The sequence below is a fragment of the Salvelinus fontinalis genome, chromosome 32 (assembly GCF_029448725.1).
Source record: "Salvelinus fontinalis isolate EN_2023a chromosome 32, ASM2944872v1, whole genome shotgun sequence".
NCBI lineage: Eukaryota > Metazoa > Chordata > Actinopteri > Salmoniformes > Salmonidae > Salvelinus > Salvelinus fontinalis.
In genome coordinates, this window is record NC_074696.1 from 41465169 (window position 1) to 41488212 (window position 23044).

Consider the following 23044-nt stretch of genomic DNA (forward strand, 5'->3'; position numbering starts at 1 on the left):
CTTTCTATGGCTTGTTTTAAAAAATATTTTGGAGATAATTTAATTTTCAAGTAACAGAAAGTGAGAGGTTGTAATCTGAATAAAGGGAAAAAGACCATTCTGGAACACGGGTTGAGACATTCTTACTAATCTGCTAGAGAACCCGTTTGGATTTAAGTTTAACTTTGGTATGACTGAAGCCTTTAGTGAGGTCTAATGCTTTAATATTTAATAATTTCTGCCCCCCCGAATTCATTATAAACTCAGCAAAAAAAGAAACGTCCTCTCACTGCCAACTGCGTTTATTTTCAGCAAACCTAACGTGCAAATATTTGTATGACCATAACAAGATTCAACACCTGAGACATAAACTGAACAAGTTCCATAGACATGTGACTAACAGAAATTTAATAATGTGTCCCTGAACAAAGGGGGGAGGGGGGGGGGGTTCAAAAAAAGTAACAGTCATTACTATACATAACTTTAACCCATTGTATAAGAGATTCTCCAAAATGGAAATATTCCAGGCATTCGTAGATAAATTCCAGTCATACTTTATCAAAAGCCTTTTCAAAGTCAGCTATGAATGCCAGGCCTGGTTTCCCAGATTTTTCATAGTGTTCTATTGTGTCCAGTATTTGTCTTACATTATCTCCAATGTATCGTCCATGGAAAAACCTTGTCTGACTAGGATGAATAATATTCGACAATACCTTTTTAATTCTATGCACTATGCATTTTGCTAGAATTTTTGCATCACAACACTGAAGTGTAAAGGGCCTCCAATTTTTTTAAATGGACTGGATCTTTATACACTGCTCAAAAAAATAAAGAGAACACTAAAATAGCACATCCTAGATCTGAATGAAGGAAATATTATTATTAAATACTTTTTTCTTTACATAGTTGAATGTGCTGACAACAAAATCACACAAAAATTATCAATGTAAATCAAATTTATCAACCCATGGAGGTCTGGATTTGGAGTCACACTCAAAATTAAAGTGGAAAACCACACTACAGGCTGATCCAACTTTGATGTAATGTCCTTAAAACAAGTCAATGAGGTTCAGTAGTGTGTGTGGCCTCCACGTGCCTGTAAGACCTCCCTACAACGCCTGGGCATGCTCCTGATGAGGTGGCGGATGGTCTCCTGAGGGATTTCCTCCCAGACCTGGACTAAAGCATCCGCCACCTCCTGGACAGTCTGTGGTGCAACGTGGCGTTGGTGGATGGAGCGAGACATGATGTCCCAGATGTGCTCAATTGGATTCAGGTCTGGGGAACGGGCGGGCCAGTCCATAGCATCAATGCCTTCCTCTTGCAGGAACTGCTGACACACTCCAGCCACATGAGGTCTAGCATTGTCTTGCATTAGGAGGAACCCAGGGCCAACCGCTCCAGCGTATGGTCTCACAAGGGGTCTGAGGATCTCATCTCGGTACCTAATGGTGGTCAGGCTACCTCTGGCGAGCACATGGAGGGCTGTGTGGCCCCCAAAGAAATGCCACCCCACACCATGACTGACCCACCGCCAAACCGGTCATGCTGGAGGATGTTGCAGGCAGCAGAACGTTCTCCACGGCGTCTCCAGACTGTCACGTCTGTCACGTGCTCAGTGTGAACCTGCTTTCATCTGTGAAGAGCACAGGGCACCAGTGGCGAATTTGCCAATCTTGGTGTTCTCTGGCAAATGCCAAACGTCCTGCACGGTGTTGGGCTGTAAGCACAACCCCCACCTGTGGACGTCGGGCCCTCATACCACCCTCATGGAGTCTGTTTCTGACCGTTTGAGCAGACACATGCACATTTGTGGCCTGCTGGAGGTCATTTTGCAGGGCTCTGGCAGTGCTCCTCCTGATCCTCCTTGCACAAAGGCGGAGGTAGCGGTCCTGCTGCTGGGTTGTTGCCCTCCTACGGCCTCCTCCACGTCTCCTGATGTACTGGCCTGTCTCCTGGTAGCGCCTCCATGCTCTGGACACTACGCTGACAGACACAGCAAACCTTCTTGCCACAGCTCGCAAAGATGTGCCATCCTGGATGAGCTGCACTACCTGAGCCACTTGTGTGGGTTGTAGACTCCGTCTCATGCTACCACTAGAGTGAAAGCACCGCCAGCCAGCATTCAAAAGTGACCAAAACATCAGCCAGGAAGCATAGGAACTGAGAAGTGGTCTGTGGTCACCACCTGCAGAACCACTCCTGTTTTGGGGGGTGTCTTGCTAATTGCCTATAATTTCCACCTGTTGTCTATTCCATTTGCACAACAGCATGTGAAATTTATTGTCAATCAGTGTTGCTTCCTAAGTGGACAGTTTGATTTCACAGAAGTGTGATTGACTTGGAGTTACATTGTGTTGTTTAAGTGTTCCCTTTATTTTTTTGAGCAGTGTATTTACAACTTGGGTCCTGTTTCAGTAACAATTACATCAGACCTTGTTGAGTATCTGATAATCTAGCATTTTTATAGGAGTGGTTAAAACATGCTATAACGGTCCTCTGAGTACATTAAAAAAGGTTTGGTATACCTCAACTGGTATGCCATCCAGCCCTGGAGTTTTCCCAGACTTAAATGCTTTAATTGCATCAAGCAGTTCCTCTGTAATTTGGCCTTCACATGAGTCTTTCTGGACAGCTGTTCATTCTACATTATTAATAGAAAACAAAATCCTTACAATTATCTTCGGTTGGTGGAAATAGAGGAGACTGAAACGAAAACATATGCTTAAAGTACTTTGCTTCCTCTTTCAAAATATTGTTTGGTTAATCATGGGTGACTGACATTTGTTACAAGTTTCAGTAAATTATTTTTGGTAGCATTTCTATGTTGAAAAGAAAATATTCCATTCATTTTGCTTTATTATTATAATAAATTACACTTGAATAAGTTAAGGGCCCCAATCGCCCCAAAGCTTGTGACAGTGCTTCAAAGATTCTGTACAGTTATTCTCTTCAACCATTAAAAGGTTGTGGAGGTCTGCAGTGGTTGTTGTCTGTTGAGGAGGTATGGACTCTGAGAGAAATTTAAGGTTATAATGTCTATACACAGCATTCAACGGAAACTTTTCCATTATTTTGGTCCCCCGCCCCCCCACCCCCCTCTCAGGAATACTCACTTAAATGTTTCACCAAATTACAAACACATACAGTAGATATGGAATTATCTCAGAGTTTGTTACAGTACCTCTTTCTCTTCCCATGTTCCATTGCGGTCAATGCTGACACACACAGACCCTCCTGTCCAGCTCGCTCCACTCTTACCCTGAGTCCCGTACTTCAAACCAATCCAGGGTTTTGTCTCGCTATCTAGAGTCTTTCACTTGAATGAAAATGTCGTCCATGTGAGATCTGTTGTTTACAGTGACTAAAGTGCTGGTGCCATTGGCCTTTGCCCATGTCTTTGTGTTACTTCTGTAAACACAGGAAAATAAAACTAACTAAGCACAGGAAATAAAACGAATATTCAAAAGTCCTTGCACACATAACACCCAGCTGGTGAGGATGATATAACTGAGTAGAACAATCCTTCTACACCAGACTGACAACATTACCTACATCCTTAATTCCTTTACATTTCAATGCAATAATATGCTAATCTTTATGCAACACTTTAACTGCCACCTGTTATAATATATTTATGTATTTGATGATATATAATAATATAGAATCTTTATAAATACAGTACATTGGGAAAATATTCAGACCCCTGGACTTTTTCCACATTTTGTTACGTTACAGCCTTATTCTAAAATGGATTAATCTACACACAATACCGCATAATGACAAAGCAAAAACAGGTAAAAACATTTTTGCAAATAAAAATAAATGACATCACATTGGTTATGCTTAGCACACCTGTATTTGGGGAGTTTCTTCCATTCTTCTCTGCAGGTCCTCTCAAGCTCTGAGGTTGGATGGGTAGCGTCGCTACACAGCTATTTCAAATCAAATCAAATTGTATGTGGCACATGCGGCCAATACAACAGGTGTAGACCGTACCGTGAAATGCTTACTTACAAGCCCTTAACCAACAATTCAGTTTTAATAAAATAGAGTTAAGAAAAGATTTACTAAAGTAAAAAATACAAGTTTTTTAAAATTAACACAATAAAAATAACAATAATGAGGCTATATACAGGGGGTACAGGTACCGAGTCAATGTGCAGGGGGTCGACCTTCGTCTCTCCCGAGCCCATACGGGAGTTGTAGCGATGAGACAAGATAGTAATTACTAGCAATTGGATACCATGAAAATTGTGGAGAAAAGGGGGTAAAATAAAAAAATAAAAAATAATAAGTGCATCTACGACGTCATCCCCACAGTGACCGTACGTACATATCCCAACCAGAAGCCATGGATTACAGGCAACAGCCGCACTGAGCACAAAAGCTGACGCTTTTAAGGAGCAGGACACTAATCCGGACACTTATAAGAAATCCCACTATGACCTCCGGCGAGCCATCAAACAGGCAAAACGTCAATAAAGGACTACTACACCGGCTCTGACACTCGTTGGATGTGGTAAGGCTGGCAAGCTCTCACAGATTACATGCATACTCAGAACATGAGCTGACCAGCTGGCAGGTGTCTTCACTGACATTTTCAACCTCTCAACCTCTCTCTGTAATACGTACAGGTTTCAAGCAGACCACTATAGTCCCTGTGCCCAAGAAAGCCAAGGTAACCTGTCTAAATGACTATCGCCCCGTAGCACTCACTTCTGTAGCCATGAAATGCTTTGAAAGTCTGGTCATGGCTCACATCAACACTATCATCCTAGACACCCTGGACCCACTCCAATTCACAGGGGTGTGTGCTTAGTCCCTTCCTGTGCTCCTTGTTCACCCATAACTGTGTGGTCACGCAAGACTCCAACACCATCATTAAGTTTGCTGACGATATGACGGTGGTAGGCCTGATCACCGATGACGATGAGACCTCATATAGAGAGAAGGTAAGTAACCTGGCATTGTGGTGCCAGAACAACAACATCTCCCTCAATGTCAACAAGACAAAGGAACTGATCGTGCGATACAGGAAACGGGCTGCTGAGCACGCCCCATCCACATCGACGAGACTGTAGTGGAGCGGTTCGAGAGCTTCAAGTTCCTCGAGGTCCACATCACTAAAGAATTAACATGGTCCACACACACCAACACACAGTCGTGAAGAAGGCACGACAACGCCTCTTCCTCCTCAGGAGGCTGAAAAGATTTGGCATGGGCCTTCAGATCCTCAACAAGTTCTACAGCTGCACCATTGAGAGCATCTTGACAGGCTGCATCACAGTTTGGCATGGCAACTGCTTGGTTTGATTAATAAATGCATTTCTATAGCTTTCAAAATATTTTTTACAATACTGAGGGAGTGCGAAGATTGAGGTATGGTGGCTTCAACACAGCACCCCCTGATAGTCGTCTAGTTAAGATATAAAACATTGGTAGTACCTCACTGCCAAAATGGCTGAACTGATTTTTAAGCTTTACATTTTAAAATGACACTAGCGATCGGGGCTTTCAAAAAAAACAATTACAACACACAGACAGGCGAAGAAACTTTAAACTTCTTTTACAGTGTATTTTCCTACTGGAAACAAGTGAAATAAATCAATGACGCATATGGAGGATAAATTCAAGGTAATGATACATTAAATGTGGATGGAAAAGAAATGTGTTGCATTACGATGACCACCAGGGTGTACCCTTTCCATGCATACAAAATGTTTACACTTTTGGTGACTTGATCTAAACTGCACATGACCATGGCCACTGGTGGAAAATATAAATATATAGACTTAAGTATCAAAAGTAAATGTAATTGCTAAAATATACTTAAGTATCAAAAGTAAAAGTACAAATCATTTCACTTTCCTTATATTAAGCAAACCAGAAAGCATGATTTTCTTGTGTTTTAATTTGCTGATAGCCAGGGGCACACTCCAACACTGACATAATTTACAAACGAAGCATTTATGTTTAGTAAATCCGACAGATCAGAGGCAGTAGGGATGACCAGGGATGTTCTCTTGATAAGTGTGTGAATTGGATCATTTTCGTGCCTGCTAAGCATTCAAAATGTAACGATAACTTTTGGGTGTCAAGGAAAATGTATGGAGTAAAAAGTACATTATTTTCTTTAGGAATGTAGTGGAGTAAAAGTAAAATATATATTTATTTTAAAGTACAGATTTTAAAAAACGATTTAAGTAGTACTTTAATGTATTTTTACTTAATTACTTTACACCACTAACCATAGCTGGTGATTTACGGCCTCTGACCAAAATTGACAGTGTGTACCACTTAAACTCCGCTCAGAGTTTAACAGGTTGAACTTCTGGTCTAAAAACCGCTACAAAACACTACAAACCAACTCATAATACATCAATTAACAATAGGTTTGGAGTGTTTTGGAGCGTTTTCTAACATGTTTTAGACACATTTTCATAATGCATTTGTAATGGATGTGAAATGGCTAGCTAGTTAGCGGGTACGCGCTAGTAGCATTTCAATCAGTTACGTCACTTGCTCTGAGACTTAAGTAGTGTTGCCCCTTGCTCTGCAAGGGCCGCGGCTTTTGTGGAGCGATGGGTAACGACCGTGCTTCGTGGGCGACCGTTGTCGATGTGTGCAGAGGGTCCCTGGTTCGCGCCCGTGTCGGGGCGAGGGGACGGTTTAAAGTTATACTGTTACATTGATGCTGTTGACCCGGATCACTGGTTGCTGCGGAAAAAGGAGGAGGTCGAAAGGGGGGTGAGTGTAATGGATGTGAAATGGCTAGCTAGTTAGCGGGTACGCGCTAGTAGCATTTCAATCAGTTACGTCACTTGCTCTGAGACTTAAGTAGTGTTGCCCCTTGCTCTGCAAGGGCCGCGGCTTTTGTGGAGCGATGGGTAACGACTGTGCTTCGTGGGCGACCGTTGTTGATGTGTGCAGAGGGTCCCTGGTTCGCGCCCGTGTCGGGGCGAGGGGACGGTTTAAAGTTATACTGTTACACATTGTAATCAATGGATGTGACCATTTTTTTCTGCAATGAAACAAAATATGTAAAAACTGTTTGGGTGATCAGCTACAAGCACAGAAAGAGTGAAAATAAGGCACCATGTAAACATGGGTGAACTTCTCCTTTAATTATATGGTCATGCTTGAGAGATGATCAAGAGGGATAAACTATTGAATTGCATTATAGTGAGAATGAAAAACACACACTTGATTTTGTTTTAGTGTTGATAAGTGTTGTCACAGTGTGACACGATAAACAGTGCGTTCAAAACAACTGGGGACTCGGAAAAATATGCGGACAAATCAGTGATCTTCAAGTACGACAGTCGAAGTTCTAGAAAGTGGTCCGAGATCCCCAGTTTGAAATCCGAGTTGGATGACCGTTCAAAATGAGTTTCCCTAGTCTGAGCACATTTTTTCCGAGTTCCCAGTTGTTTTGAACGCGGCAACAGTAGACCGTTCACTGGATGAACCGCTACAAATACATTACGTAAATGTTTCCAGGACATGACAATGTAGGGTACAGGGCGTGATTTAAATTCATGCAAATTGGAAATAATCCAACATTTTAGATCTGATAGGCCAAAATGCGGATTCGGAACTCATTAATTTAATTTGACCCCGCCCTCTTTGCGTGCCCTCCGCCCCCCTCTGCACTACGGTCTGTAGTAGCCGTTGACGGCTCTTGTAGTGACGGATCAAGTTCTCGTGTAATATTTTTATTTTGTTTTGTGGAAAAAGAAAAAGGAGTACAAGTAAGCCGCTTTACACACGTCAATCTCCAGTATCCCCTCTCTGGTTTTATAATATAAATCAATTTGTAGTTTCAGCTAGCAAGCTAGGGTAAACGTTACTTTCTAGCACCAGCGTGAGCAATAAGCTAGTGTAGTGAGCTAACGTGATTACATTATTCTTCCGTACAACCTCGAGACAAGTCGGGACAAGACCAGGTTAGTAGCTACATATTGTATTTCCTGATGTAAAAAAAAAGAAGCTAGTTATATTATAGAGGATATGTAACGATGGCAACCGCAATAGATGTGTGCTAATGAGGTAACCTTAGTTAGCTAGCTAATGTTAGCGTCGGCTAACAGTCACTCGCTAGCGAGAATAGTGTTGGTTAACTATCTGCTCAATTGCTGTCTGGTTTGGTTCGTAACAGGACGAGTTGTAGGAAGATATATTGGAGATGGCTAGGTTACTATTGTCGATTCGATAGTTAACAATAATCTGGTTGTACAACAGCCAGTTGTGTTTTCACAACGTGGGTGAATGTTCAATGTTTATCGTCAACGCAAGTAAAGTTAGCTAACTAGCTAGATACGTTGCTCACCGATTTGTTCTAAAGATGGGCCTACCAGCACCGCCATTTTGTTTTGTTATCTTAATAAAATAATTTGCCAAATCACCTAGTTCCTAGTATTTGGGCTTTAATTTATCCTTACTATCGCATTAAATGTGAGTCATGATTGACGTATCCACTGTGATTCAACGAGGAATGCAACTAAATTCATTTCACCAACTGGATATGCATTACGAAACATCGCAGCCCCCCCCAACGTGAATATGGAGGCCGCATTAACTAGCTAGCTAGCTGTTCACTGAGCTAACGTTGGCTACAGTGAATTCTATGTTCTAACAACCGTTTTTGTTTTAAGCGTATTCTTGGGATGTGTTTTTGTTTGACCATTGCCGTTGAGTGTACTGTGTTAGCGGTTATGATGCTGATGATGACAGGCTGTGGCTGGTCCTGAACTCCTTTCTGTGTTAAAGGCCCTTTCCTGGTGTATTGTAGCGATGGCTTCTTTAGCTGCGCTGTTAATCCCCGCACAACATGCAATTTGCCGGCCATCCCACGACCTAATTTTCTAATCTCATTGGGCTATTGAGGCACACGAGGTTCACTGTTATTTGGTAGTTTTTGAGACAATAGTATGACAAACAAGTATATTTAAATCACTAAGGCAATCTAACCTAAATACAATCGTGCATTGAAAACATTCTTGATTCATCATCTGGCATAGTTATTGATGGGTGCCTTCCTGTCTTTATTGTTGCAGTCTTTAAATGTGTCAAGTTATTTTGTCAGTTGCTCTTGTGGTTTGCAGTGCACTATTGAATACCCATCTAACATGACACTGTTTATGCTGTGTACTTGTCATGGACCATAACTGTGTCAAGGCTTGTCACTGCTCCTTCTCTCTTGATATAACTACATGAACACACAATATAGTGATGCTGCCCATTTTCTGGCAAGATTGTCAGAGCTCAACATTTCAATTTTGCCAGAAAATGGGCAGCATCAATATATATATTATTTGTGTGTATATATATATATATATATCAAACACACAAAAGTTTGGATACACCTACTCATTACAGGGTTTTATTTTGTATTTTTACTAGAATACTAGTGAAGACATCAACTATGAAATAACACATAACCATCCTGGCATTGCAAATACCATGCTCTACCGCCTGAGCTACAGAAGACCTCCGATAAGCATATATTCATTTGATATTCATCAACTCATTGTGCATCTTGCAATTTATCTTCATCTTGTTAAATGACATTGAGGGCAACATTTACCTCAAACAAGATGGCACTGCCTACAAGACTGAGATTGTTTTTGTAATGTTTGACATGGTTTATACCGAACTAAAAAATAATAAATCGCAACATGTAAGGTGTTGGTCCCATGTTTTAATGAGGTAAAATAAAATAACCCCAGAAATGTTACATCTCTCTCAAATTATGTGCACGAAGTTGTTTACATCCATGTTAGTGAGCATTTCTCCTTTGCCAAGATAATTTATCCACCTGACGGGTGTGTCATATCAAGAAACTGATTAAACAGAATGATCTTAACACAGGGACTTGTGCTGGGGACAATAAAAGGCCACTCAAAAATTTGCAGTTTTGTGACACAGCACAATGCCACAGATGTCTCAAGTTTTGAGGGAGCATGCAATTGGCATGGTGACTGCAGGAATGCCCACCATAGCTGTTGCCAGATAATTTGTTAATTTCTCTACCATAAATTGCCTCAACGTCATTTTAGATAATTTTGTATTACGTCCAACCAGCCTCAAAACTGCAGACCACGTGTAATCACGCCAGCCCTGTACCTCCACATCTGTCTACTTCACCTGCGGGATCATCTGAGAAGTGGGTGGGGGGTTCTGAGGAATATTTCTGTCAGTAATAAAGCCATTTTGTGTGAAAATATTATTCTGATGGGCTGGGCCTGGCTCCCCAGTGGGTGGGCCTATGCCCCCCCCCCCCCCCCTTGCCCACCCATGGCTGCTCCTCATGAAAAATCTGTAGATTAGAGCCTAACTTATTTAAATTGACTGATTTCCTTCTATGACCTCAGCAAAATCTTTGAAAGTTTTGAGTGTTGCGTATATATTTTTGTTCAGTATACATACACATAACACCTCTCTAGCTGTCACCAAATCTTTGAATTGGACAGATGTCAACCCAGTGGATTTTATTGGTGAGCAGTAAAATGGGCTCAACCCTGGTGTTGCCATGGAGGCAACCTCTCTCAAGGCAGACCTAGTAGAACTGAACATAATTTATAATGCATCACCATGGCAACTGTGCCATGGATTGCATTATTCTCTCTGTACAGTATTTCCTGTGTTGACGTGTTTATGGCAATGTACTAGCTCTGCTCATACACACAGGTCTCTGTAATGCTACTGACCTGTCCTGAGCACGGTCTTCCCCCTCTCTGTCCACACTACAAACTTTGTCACGCACACACTGCAAACCAAAGACTGGATATCTGGACGTGTTTTGTTTAGATACCTGCGTGAACTCAACACCACATTTACCTTCACGTACAGTGCTGCATCAAATGTCTCCATTTCTTTCTCTCTCTCCCAGTCTCAGGGCTCACCATACTCAATGAGCGGACAGCGCAATGTCAGAGCGCTCTGGGCAAACTGCAAAGGGGAAGGATGGCAAATCCAAGTATGCGTCTCTCAACCTGTTTGATACCTACAAAGGAAAGAGCCTTGAAGCACAAAAGCCTGTTGGTGAGTTTTTTTCGTTTCCGTTGTCCATGTTTTCTGTGTGTGGATAGTGCAAAGCCTCCCTTTTTTAAAAGTCAAACAATGTCAGGTGTTGATGTGAGGCGTCTCGATCGTTTCGTCGTGTTCTGATCATAGTTTGATAGTTCTTGTTGATACAAGTTATTATAATAAACGGGTCATATTATGCACTAATTTTGTCAACATAAGATCTATGGGCCGACTTGGTTGTGCATGCACAGCTAGTCCACTTTTTTTTGCACGTTGCATCAAATATATCCTTCACAAGAACGGGAGTTACTCATGTTGGCTTTGGCCCCATTACATATGAATGCCTACATTTTTTTCCCCCCTTTGATCACTTAAACTCGGTTATTGATTTAAAAGAAAACAGATTCTTGAGACATGTGGCATTGTGTTGTGTGACAACTGCACATTTTAGAGTGGCATTTTATTGTCCCCAGCACACCTGTGTAATGATCAAGCTGTTTAACCCTAAAGTCGATGTCCACGCCCCCTCTGAAATCAAACTTTCCTCCACATCCGCCTATGAAAAAATTAATGGCAGTATATATGGAGAGAGTTTAGTGGCAAAAATAAGGGGTTAAATACATCAACAACAAAAAAAGTTTCCTGATCTCTCATATATATATATATGAGAGATATATATATATACACACTGCTCAATAAAATAAAGGGAACACTTTAACAACACAATGTAACTCCAAGTCAATCACACTTCTGTGAAATCAAACTGTCCACTTAGGAAGCAACACTGATTGACAATACATTTCACATGCTGTTGTGCAAATGGAATAGACAAAAGGTGGAAATTATAGGCAATTAGCAAGACACCCCCAAAAAAGGAGTGATTCTGCAGGTGGTGACCACAGACCACTTCTCAGTTCCTATGCTTCCTGGCTGATGTTTTGGTCACTTTTGAATGCTGGCGGTGCCCTCACTCTAGTGGTAGCATGAGACGGAGTCTACAACCCACACAAGTGGCTCAGGTAGTGCAGTTCATCCAGGATGGCACATCAATGCGAGCTGTGGCAAAAAGGTTTGCTGTGTCTGTCAGCGTAGTGTCCAGAGCATGGAGGCGATACCAGGAGACAGGCCAGTACACCAGGAGACGTGGAGGAGGCCGTAGGAGGGCAACAACCCAGCAGCAGGACCGCTACCTCCGCCTTTGTGCAAGGAGGTGCACTGCCAGAGCCCTGCAAAATGACCTCCAGCAGGCCACAAATGTGCATGTGTCTGCTCAAACGGTCAGAAACAGACTCCATGAGGGTGGTATGAGGGCCCGACGTCCACAGGTGGGGGTTGTGCTTACAGCCCAACACCGTGCAGGACGTTTGGCATTTGCCAGAGAACACCAAGATTGGCAAATTCTTCACTGGCGCCCTGTGCTCTTCACAGATGAAAGCAGGTTCACACTGAGCACGTGACAGACGTGACAGAGTCTGGAGACGCCGTGGAGAACGTTCTGCTGCCTGCAACATCCTCCAGCATGACCGGTTTGGCGGTGGGTCAGTCATGGTGTGGGGTGGCATTTCTTTGGGGGGGCGGCACAGCCCTCCATGTGCTCGCCAGAGGTAGCCTGACCACCATTAGGTACCGAGATGAGATCCTCAGACCCCTTGTGAGACCATATGCTGGTGCGGTTGGCCCTGGGTTCCTCCTAATGCAAGACAATGCTAGACCTCATGTGGCTGAAGTGTGTCAGCTGTTCCTGCAAGAGGAAGGCATTGATGCTATGGACTGGCCCGCCCGTTCCCCAGACCTGAATCCAATTGAGCACATCTGGGACATCATGTCTCGCTCCATCCACCAACGCCACGTTGCACCACAGACTGTCCAGGGGGTGGCGGATGCTTTAGTCCAGGTCTGGGAGGAGATCCCTCAGGAGACCATCCGCCACCTCATCAGGAGCATGCCCAGGCATTGTAGGGAGGTCATACAGGCACGTGGAGGCCACACACACTACTGAGCCTCATTTTGACTTGTTTTAAGGACATTACATCAAAGTTGGATCAGCCTGTAGTGTGGTTTTCCACTTTAATTTTGAGTGTGACTCCAAATCCAGACCTCCATGGGTTGATAAATTTGATTTCCACTGATCATTTTTGTGTGATTTTGTTGTCAGCACATTCAACTATGTAAAGAAAAAAGTATTTAATAAGAATTTTTCATTCATTCAGAGTTAGGATGTGTTATTTTAGTGTTAGTGTTAGTTTTAGTGTATATATAAATATATCATACACACAGACACATTTTTGTAATAATGACAATTGCAACAATACTGAATGAACAATGAACACTTTTATTTTAACTTAATATAATACATAAATTAGATCAATTTAGTCTCAAATAACATGAGAACATATGTTAAAACGAACCACCAGCTTTCATGGGTCTTCAATATTCCCAGTTAAGAAGTTTTAGGTTGTAGTGCAGAAAGCAGAGCTTGTCTGCATGGTCCCCTGTCAGTCTGCTCCTCCGCTTATCATAAATGATCCCCACCTCACTGAACACTCTCTCGCTTGGGACCGAAGAAGGTGGGGGATTTTGCGTTTGCTTTTTTCATCATTGTTTCCTCATGGGCATTTGGATGGGTGTTCTTAAGGTGATTCCACGGGTTGGGGTATTTTTTGATTTAGCCGTTGCTGACCCCATGCTTACATCTTTATCACAAATAAGACACCTTGCTTTCCATGGTGCCAATTCCATGTAATGGTCCCACACTGGTGCTCTGCTTTTCTCTGCCATCTGTAAAACACACACACAGCTCTGAAGTGACAATGATACTGAAGAGTCTGCTTAAGAGACAAATACTCTCAATTGTTTGAATAAAAATAGAGTTTAAGTTACCTGTGATGAATGTTGAAAACAAAAACTGTCATTTCTATATGCAGGAAATCCTATTTTAATAATGGGCATGGTAAGAATTGACGACCAAAGTGCGAGTCATAATTCCCATGACACCTTCTAGCAAAATCTGAAAAGCGGTTCCTTCATTTATTCCATAGGATATTTTTAGATTCACTTAAAATAAGGTCTGTGTTTCGTGTAGGCTTACACCACCGTGCAAATTTTATAACTGTGTAGATATCCATAGGACAAGGTAACTCTGATCAATATTGGCTAAATATAAGCGAAGATAAAAAAAAATTGTAGAGTGGATTTATGAAAATATGTTGTCAAACGTTACCCGTGTAAATCTCACTAGAATAAGGTATCAAAACGCAGAGGCGGTTTAAGCCTGCACGAAACACAGACCTTATTTGAAGTAGATCAAGACATTCTCTATGGAAGACATGAACTGTAAAATAATGAAGGAACCCCTTTCAAGTTCATCCGCAAGATATTACAGGAATTATAACGCGTCGACTATTTCTCTCTAACCCATATACCTTTGACTAATCCGGAAACTATCACCTCGAAAACAAAACGTTTATTCCGTTCCGTTTTTTATCTGACGGGTGGCATCCATGAGTCTAAATATTCCTTCAATGTTATGTCATAATTACGTAAAATTCTGGCAAATTAGTTCGCAAAGAGCTAGGCGGCCCAAACTGTTGCATATACCCTGACTCTGCGTGCAATGAACGCAAGAGAAGTGACACAATTTCACCTGGTTAATATTGCCTGCTAACCTGGATTTCTTTTAGCTAAATATGCAGGTTTAAAAATATATACTTGTGTATTGATTTTAAGAAAGGCATTGATGTTTTATGGTTAAGTACACATTTGAGCAATGACAGTCATTGATTGATTGTTTTTTATAAGATAAGTTTAATGCTAGCTAGCAACTTACCTTAGCTTACTGCATTCGCGTAACAGGCAGGCTCCTCATGGAGTGCAATGTAATCAGGTGTTAGAGCATTGTACTAGTTAACTGTAAGTTTGCAAGATTGGATCCCCCGAGCTGACAAGGTTAAAAATCTGTCGTTCTGCCTTCAGGGGCAGCTCGGGGGATCCTAGGCCGTCATTGAAAATAAGAATGTGTTCTTAACTGACTTACCTAGTTAAATAAAGATTAAATAAAGGTGTAAAAATAATAATAATAATCGGTGCACAAAAATACCGATTTCCGATTGTTATGAAAACTTGAAATCGGCCCTAATTAATCGGCCATTCCGATTAATCGGTCAACCTCTAGTCTCAACATACTTTTGTATATACAGAGCATTCGAAACGTATTTAGACCCCTTCCCTTTTTCCACATATTTTGTTACGTTACAACCTTATTCTAAAATGGAGTTTAAAAAATGATAAAGGGATAACAGGGTTTTAGATATTTTCAAATGTATTTAACATAAAAAAACCAAATACCTTATTTACATAAGAATTCAGATCTTTTGCTATTAGACTCAATTGAGCTCAGGTGCACCCTGTTTCCATTGATCATCCTTGAGATATTTCTACAACTTGTTTGGAGTCCACTTGTGGTAAATGAAATTAATTGGACATGATTTGGAAAGGCACACACCTGGTTATATAAGGTCCCACTGTTGACAGTGCTTGTTAGAGCAAAAACCAGGCCATGGGGTCGAGGGAATTGTCCTTAGAGCTCTGAGACAGGATTGTGTCAAGGCACTGATCTAGGGAGGGGTACCAAAAAATGTCTGAAGGATTGAAGGTCCCCAAGAACACAGTGGCATCCATTATTCTTAAATGGAAGAAGTTTGGAACCACCAAAGCTGTGTTCGAATATCCATACAAACATACTGTATACTCCATACTTAATGAGTATATACTTATACTATGTACTATTATTTCATTTTAGTATACTGTAAACGAACAGTATCCTTTCAGTTGAGCGTACCAGCGCTTCGCCTGTCTACCGGAAGTTGATGCAGTTGCTATGCAACTTCTTGCTAGCTTGTTAGCATAACAAATGAATAGCTAGATATCTTACAATTTTGGGTGTGTTCGTAAATTCAATCTGGAGTGCCAAAGTGCGCTCTGGGCGTTCATAAATTCAGAGCGTTTCGCTCGCGGAGCGTTAAGAGTTCACACTGGACGCTCTGGCCAAGGTGTAGTGAGGTCAGAACGCTCTGATCAACCCAACAGAACCCAAGCTAACTTGCTAACTAATTCCAGGAAACAAATGAGAGAACACCTCACTCTGACCATTTTACTCACCCTAGCAGAGCTGGTTAGGCTGTTTTCATGTTATCCAGCGTGTTAGTGACTGTAACTGTGCTGCTGGCAGCAAATTAATGACACTTTTTGCCGACGTTTACTCACACCGGCCATATTCAACGGGTGTTGTGCGTTCGTAAATTCATCAGTTATTCTGTGCTCTGGCACAGGTACACGTCAGACGAGGGTGCTCTGAAGTCGGAGTATATAGCCAGAATTGACAATGTCCACTGAGAATGCACAATGACTATACCACTTAGATAAGCAAAGAATGACGTGAATAATCAAGTCAATAAATAGTTACATAGCATAAGGTTAATATACTGGCAAGTTCAACAATCTATTAGTAGCCAACTAACGCTAGCTAACATACTGCTACATATTGCTGTAGCTAACAAATTGACAGGTAACTTATTTGAAAAGTCATTACTTTATTACATTGCTCAACATATTTTCTTTTGTCATAATTAGTTAATTTAATTTGTAAACACTCTTGTCGGACTTCAGCTGCGTATTTTCCGCCATTTTATTCAGATCTGATAACGTTATGAAGTCATGACCATTTGCATTATGGGCTTTAAAAGCACAGGAATAGTGTCCGTCGCTTATATACTTCGTGTATTTTGGTGAATTTGGTACGACGTCCGGGAACTTTTGGCATACTAACTATATCCATGCTATGACCAATAATCATACTCAATTTACGTCACAATAGTACAGTTAGTGCGGTTAGTATGAGTATTCGAACACAACTCAAGACTCTTCCTAGAGCTGACCGTCTGGGCCAAAATGAGCAATCGGGGGAGAAGGGCCTTGGTCAGGGAGGTGACCAAGAACCCGATGCGCGCATGCGCCATCGTGCATAAATGTATTTTGCCCCCCCCGCCCCCCACCAAATGCGATCATGACACACAGGTTAAAATATCAAAACAAACTCTGAACCAATTATATTAATTTGGGGACAGGTCGAAAAGCATTAAACATGTATGGCAATTTAGCTAGCTAGCTTGCACTTGCTAGCTAATTTGTCCTATTTCGCTAGCTTGCTGTTGCTAGCTAATTTGTCCTGGGATATAAACATTGAGTTGTTATTTTACCTGAAATGTACAAGGTCCTCTACTCCGACAATTGATCCACCCACAAAACGGTCAACTGAAACGTTTCTAGTCATCTCTCCTCCTTCCAGGCCTTTTCTTCTCTTGACTTTATAATGCGATTGGCAACTTTCATAAATTAGGTGCATTACCGCCACTGACCAAGTTCGTCTTTCAGTCACCCACGTGGGTATAACCAATGAGATGGCACGTGGGTACCTGCTTCTATTAGCCAACAAGGAGAGGCAGAGGCAGGAATTGCAGCGCAATCTGCGTCAGACATAGAACTGACTTCGATTTTGTCAACGCAGGCGCGCGAGCAGTGTGAGTGCAATAATTGAATAACATAGATTTTTAAATGTATTTTGCAACGCACGGCGAGCGGTGTAGTCAGCCTGTCACACCATGAGAACCAAGATTCTCTGGTTTGATGAAACCGAGATTGAAATGTTTGGCCTGAATGACAAGCGTCACGTCTGGAGGGAACCTGGCATCATCCCTACGGTGAAGCATGGTGGTGGCAGCGTCATTCTGTGGGAATGTTTTCCATGGACTGGGAGACTAGTCAGGATCGAGGGAAAGATAAACAGAGCAAAGTACCCAGAGATCCTTGACGAAAACCTTCTCCAGAGTGCTCAGGACCTCAGACTGGGCAATGGTTCACCTTCCAACAGGACAACGACTCTAAGCACACAGCCAAGACAACGCAGGAGTGGCTTCGGGACAAGTCTCTGAATGTCCTTGAGTGGCCCAGCCAGAGCCCGGACTCGAACACGATCAAACATGTCTGGAGAGAGCTGAAAATTGCTCTGCGGGGTAGGTCCCTATCCAACCTGACAGATCTTGAAATTCCCCAAAAACAGATGTGCCAAGCTTGTAGCGTCATACCCAAGAAGACTCAAGACTATTAACACTGCCATAGATGATTCAACCAGGAAATTGGTAAAGGGTCTGACTGCTTATTTAAATGTGAATTTTCAGTATTTTTGTTTTATAAATTTGTTAATTGATATCCGGTCGACTCACTTTTTACAGAAGGTGCCCCATGTAAAATTGCTGCAGCCTTTCCAATGTTCCGTGAGCACAATTTCTTTCTACTGCCTCGAACAAACACAAACTAGAATCTTCTATGCGGTTGAAGGCAACTGCTACATTTTAGGGATGGGCACGATTATTCGAATATCAAAACATACGTTAGTATTCACAATTTTTTATGTGACATTGCTATATAGCCTACAAGGATGCACCATTACATTTGACATTTTCAATACAACTGTTTTATGACAGGTTTTGTGAATGCGCCCCATTAAAAAAGGTAGCCTACATGTGTAGCTTATTGTCAACGTCGGTCAATCAAAGCAGCGCTACAGTCAGAGGCTCCATGTGTAGCAAGTGAAATGGAATTTTTTTTTTTCCACTGCAAAATGTAATTAAAGTTCCAGAATTAAGTTTGCTAAGTGAGGAGTAGGCTAGTGTTTCATATGATTGGAGTTGTTATAGACATTGAACGGGTAGTGCAACAAATTATCCTCAATTGGCCTTGCTACTTTAGCTAGCTAGCTGGCTAACTTAGCTGGCTAGCTAGCATCTTTACAGCAGTTTGATGCAGTCAAGACAAGCACTACCAGATGGTATGATAGACAGATAACCTATGGCAGCAACAAGTTTGTCACGAGTCTGTTTACTTTCTCTCTCCCTCCATGCCACAGGTATAGACTATCACACTCGCCGGCCCCTGCTCCTCTCTCGCCCCTCCCCCACTCCTCTCTCGCCCCCCCACATTCTGCTTAAATAAGCAGAGCGCAGCACACCGGCTCTCTCAAGCCAGCGAGAGCAAGTCTCTATTTGAAGTATCTCTCAAAAAAAAATCCCTTTAAAACATGTATTCCGACTATCCAGATATCCAGAAAAAAGTATTGTGACATTATTTGAATACCAAAATCATTTCAAATGCCGTCCCTAATTAGAACCCAGCATATGTCAACTCGTGTTGTAACGCAGTTCTTACGGTGTCTATATCGAATTCCTACATATTATGTCGGCGATCACAACTGTCGTTCTCATGTCCCCCTCTCCCCTCCATTTGATTCTCAGTGGTCTCAAGTTACTGTAGTCTTTCTGCTAATGACCTCATCTCCCCCTCTCTTCCTCCCCCTAATCAGTTCCCCCCCGCCATGGCCTTCAGTCTCTTGGTAAAGTTGCCTCTGCGCGGCGCATGCCACCCCCTGCCAGCCTGCCCAGTCTGAAGGCAGAGAACAAAGGCAACGATCCCAACGTCTCGCTCGTTCCCAAAGACGGCACAGGATGGGCAAGCAAGCAGGAACCAGCAGACCCAAAGAGGTGAGGAGGCCCCCATCTAATAGTGTTTTGAATGCGCAGATGCTATCTTATCTCAAGAAATAGCAGCAATAATGCTGTGGAACATCGCTAATAGGCCCCTACTAGCTCAGTAATTGGCGCAATTGTCTGTCTGACTGACTGGCGCATCTGACACTTACCCATCTGGTGTTTCTCTCCTTTTTCTCTTTTCCTCTCTCTCTCCATCTCAGTACCGATGTATTGTCAGCACCGCAGCTGGAGTCGCAGCAGCCTGTGGTTTCACAGACGCCTGCACCGACCCGCCCGAGAACCCCGCCAGCTCCAGAGGTACACACCAATTCGATGCCAATTTAAACCGAAACTCAAAATGGTTCCATACTGCCATGGTGCTTAATGTTGTGCTGTTTTGTGTGCCTCTCAGGTTCCACCTCCGGTTCCGGCCACGGTTCCAGCCCAGGCCGCAGGGGTAAGGTCCTGGGCTCAGGCCAGTGTTACACATGGAGCACAAGGAGATGGTGAGTATCATATTTTACGTCTGTCTGTCACTTCCCTCTCCTATGGTACTTTGCAGCAGACTTGACTGCCGCATCAATGGCCTAATTAACTCACGTTTGGATATTTGACGTTGAGTAACCCCTCTCTCTCGCACCATACAGGTGGAAAGGGATCAAACCAACGGTCGCCATTCTCTCGCGAGGAATTTCCCACCCTGCAGGCGGCTGGCGACCAGGACAAAGCTGGCAGGGAACAGGGCACTGCAGATCAGTTGTATGGGCCCGGACCAAGCCTCCGCCCCCCGAGTGAGTAACGCTAAATCTCCTCTCTGTATTGTGCATTGTAGACCACACGTACAGTGAAGAGGGTTGCCGACAGAACAGAAGGGCCAGCGGTCAGAGCAAGAGCTTATTTTAACAACGACTATGATTGCAAAATTCCGGTAACTGTCCTAAAATTCCCTCATTTTCCAGAAATTCCACTTGTAGGATTGCCAGTTGTAGGATTAACTCCCTGCTTATTCACACCTGATACTGAGAATCCTCCAACTGGGAGGAGAGAAAAAAAGGAATTCTGGGAACATTTTTATTATTGATGCATCTATGACATTTTTGGCCGATACCGCTATCCGATATTTTCCTTGCCAAAAAAAAACCTGATACCGATAACCGGTATTTGAAATTTTAGCGGGCTTTTTTAAAATTTATTTTTTTACCTCTAATGAGTCACCCTCCCGGATCCGGGATCCTTCTCATCAAAAAAGCTGACTAGCATAGCCTAGCCTAACGCAACAGGGATATCATATAATTTCAGGAAATCACAAGTCCAATACAGCAAATGAAAGATAAACATCTTGTGAATCCAGCCATCATTTCCGATTTTTAAAATGTTTTACAGCGAAAACACAATATATATTTATATTAGCTCACCACAATAGCCAAACACACAACGCCATTTATTCACCGCCAACATAGCTTTCACAAAACCCAGAAATATAGATAAAATTAATCACTAACCTTTGGACAACTTCATCAGATGACAGTCTTATAACATCATGTTATACAATACATTTATGTTTTGTTCAAAAATGTGCATATTTAGAGCTACAAATCCTGGTTTTACATTGTGAATAAGTAGCCATGATGCACCAAATTGTCCGGAGCAATTTTGGACAGTCACGTAATCTAACCCAAAAACTCATCATAAACTTTACTAAAAAATACATGTTGTGCAGCAAATGAAAGATACACTGGTTCTTAATGCAACCGCTGTGTTAGATTTAAAAATAATAATAACTTTAGTACAACATACAGCATGTAATATTGTGAGACAGCGCTCACCTTTTCTCCGCCTTGTTGGAGCCAACATATTCCACAAAAATATGAAATAACATCATAAATATTCTCTTACTTTTGATGATCTTCCATCAGAATGTTGTGCAAGGAGTCCTAGTTCCAGAATAAATCGTTGTTTTGTTTTAGAATGTCCATTTCTTCTGTTGAATTAGAAACTTTGGCTAGCCATGTGGAGGGCACATGTCCAAGAAATCTTTGCGCACTGAACGAAAAATTCCAAAATTCCCAATAAACGTCAAATAAACTGGTCAAACTCGGTTGAAAATCCTACTTTAGGATGTTTTTCTCATATGTATCCAATAAAATCATAGCCGGAGCATTTCGTCGTGTATACGTAACGCATTTCAGAAGACAATGTTAGGTTTCCTGGTGCACAGTTCAATACTGAAAAAAGAGCGGACCTGTCACTCCAAAAGCTCTCATTCGGTCTCAGATCAAGCTAGAAACCCCATTCAACATTCTACTGCCTGTTGACATCTAGTGGAAGGCGTATGAAGTGCATACAGATCCATAAATATAAGCCAGTTGAATAGGCAGGCCCTGACAGAGCCCCATTTTCTGCCCCAGTTTGCTGCCAAATGAGTTCTGTTTTACTCACAGATATAATTCAAACCGTTTTAGAAACTTCAGAGTGTTTTCTATCCAATAGTAATAATAATATGCATATTGTATGATCTAGAACAGAGTACGAGGCCGTTTTAATTTGGGCATGATTTTTTCCCAAAGTGAAAACAGTGCACCCTATTACGACTGTGTCACATCCGGCTTTGATTGGGAGTGGTGCACAATTGGCCGTCATTATAAATAAGAATTTGTTCTAAACTGACTTGCCTAGTTAAAGGTTACACACACACACCACACTAACCAAAAAGTTATTTTGTTAGCATTTACGTATGTCCCCATTACCAGTAAAGCATAATCAAAACCTATTTCTTTCACTTACTTTCTGTGTTTCGTTGTTCATTTGTTCAGTCGTTTCATTCTCAACCAGGATTTCTCATACTATGGAATGCCGTTTGGGTCTTTGCGTGTCATAAAAGATACATGTCAAATAAGCTTGTTGACCAATCAGGACCTGAATATGACTGCACGTCACATAATAATTTAACGCGTTCATATGTTTTTACGTAGTTATTCCACATTGATTACACTATCACTCGTATTTCATATGTCACAACGATTCATCGATACGTATGCTATGATGCTATTAAAGTTGTCTCGCGCACCTACAGTGCTGGTCATAAATAAAAGCTAGCTAGCTCATGGATGCTAACTATATAGCTAGGTGTCATCTAAAAATAACTGTCATTTATAAGACAGTTCTTATTTGATTAATGGTAGTCGGACCTATCTAGGTGAAGCTAACCACAATCAGGATTAGGCACAATATTCGACTTTGTGGTTAGCCTTCAGAATAAAAGTATGTCATTGACAGTGATGCACATGAATACAAATAGTAGAATTATGCCATAATTGAATGGATCATGCTAAACGAGGTTGGAATGTTATATAAAATCAACAAAAGACAATTTGTCAATTTGACAAAAATCTGTTGAAATCACTAAACTATGGATTGTGGATCAATGACATGGGGTATCAGTCTACTCAGTGACA

The 23044-nt window shown here is 41.9% G+C and overlaps 1 protein-coding gene across 3 annotated transcripts in view; it reads left to right on the plus strand.

Annotated features, from left to right (window-relative positions):
- Positions 1-7623: 7623 nt before the first annotated feature.
- Positions 7624-23044, plus strand: part of LOC129831364 (protein PRRC2A-like) — a 34108-nt gene continuing 18687 nt past the window's right edge. For 2 of the 3 annotated variants that reach the window (XM_055894708.1, XM_055894710.1), the window contains exons 1-6: positions 7624-7928; positions 10874-11025; positions 19424-19601; positions 19811-19907; positions 20002-20095; positions 20237-20380. In XM_055894708.1, the coding sequence (XP_055750683.1) occupies positions 10911-11025; positions 19424-19601; positions 19811-19907; positions 20002-20095; positions 20237-20380 (628 nt within the window). In that variant the 5' untranslated portion in view covers positions 7624-7928; positions 10874-10910. The remainder of the gene's footprint in view (positions 7929-10873; positions 11026-19423; positions 19602-19810; positions 19908-20001; positions 20096-20236; positions 20381-23044) is intronic. The other variant, XM_055894709.1, reaches the window with a different exon arrangement.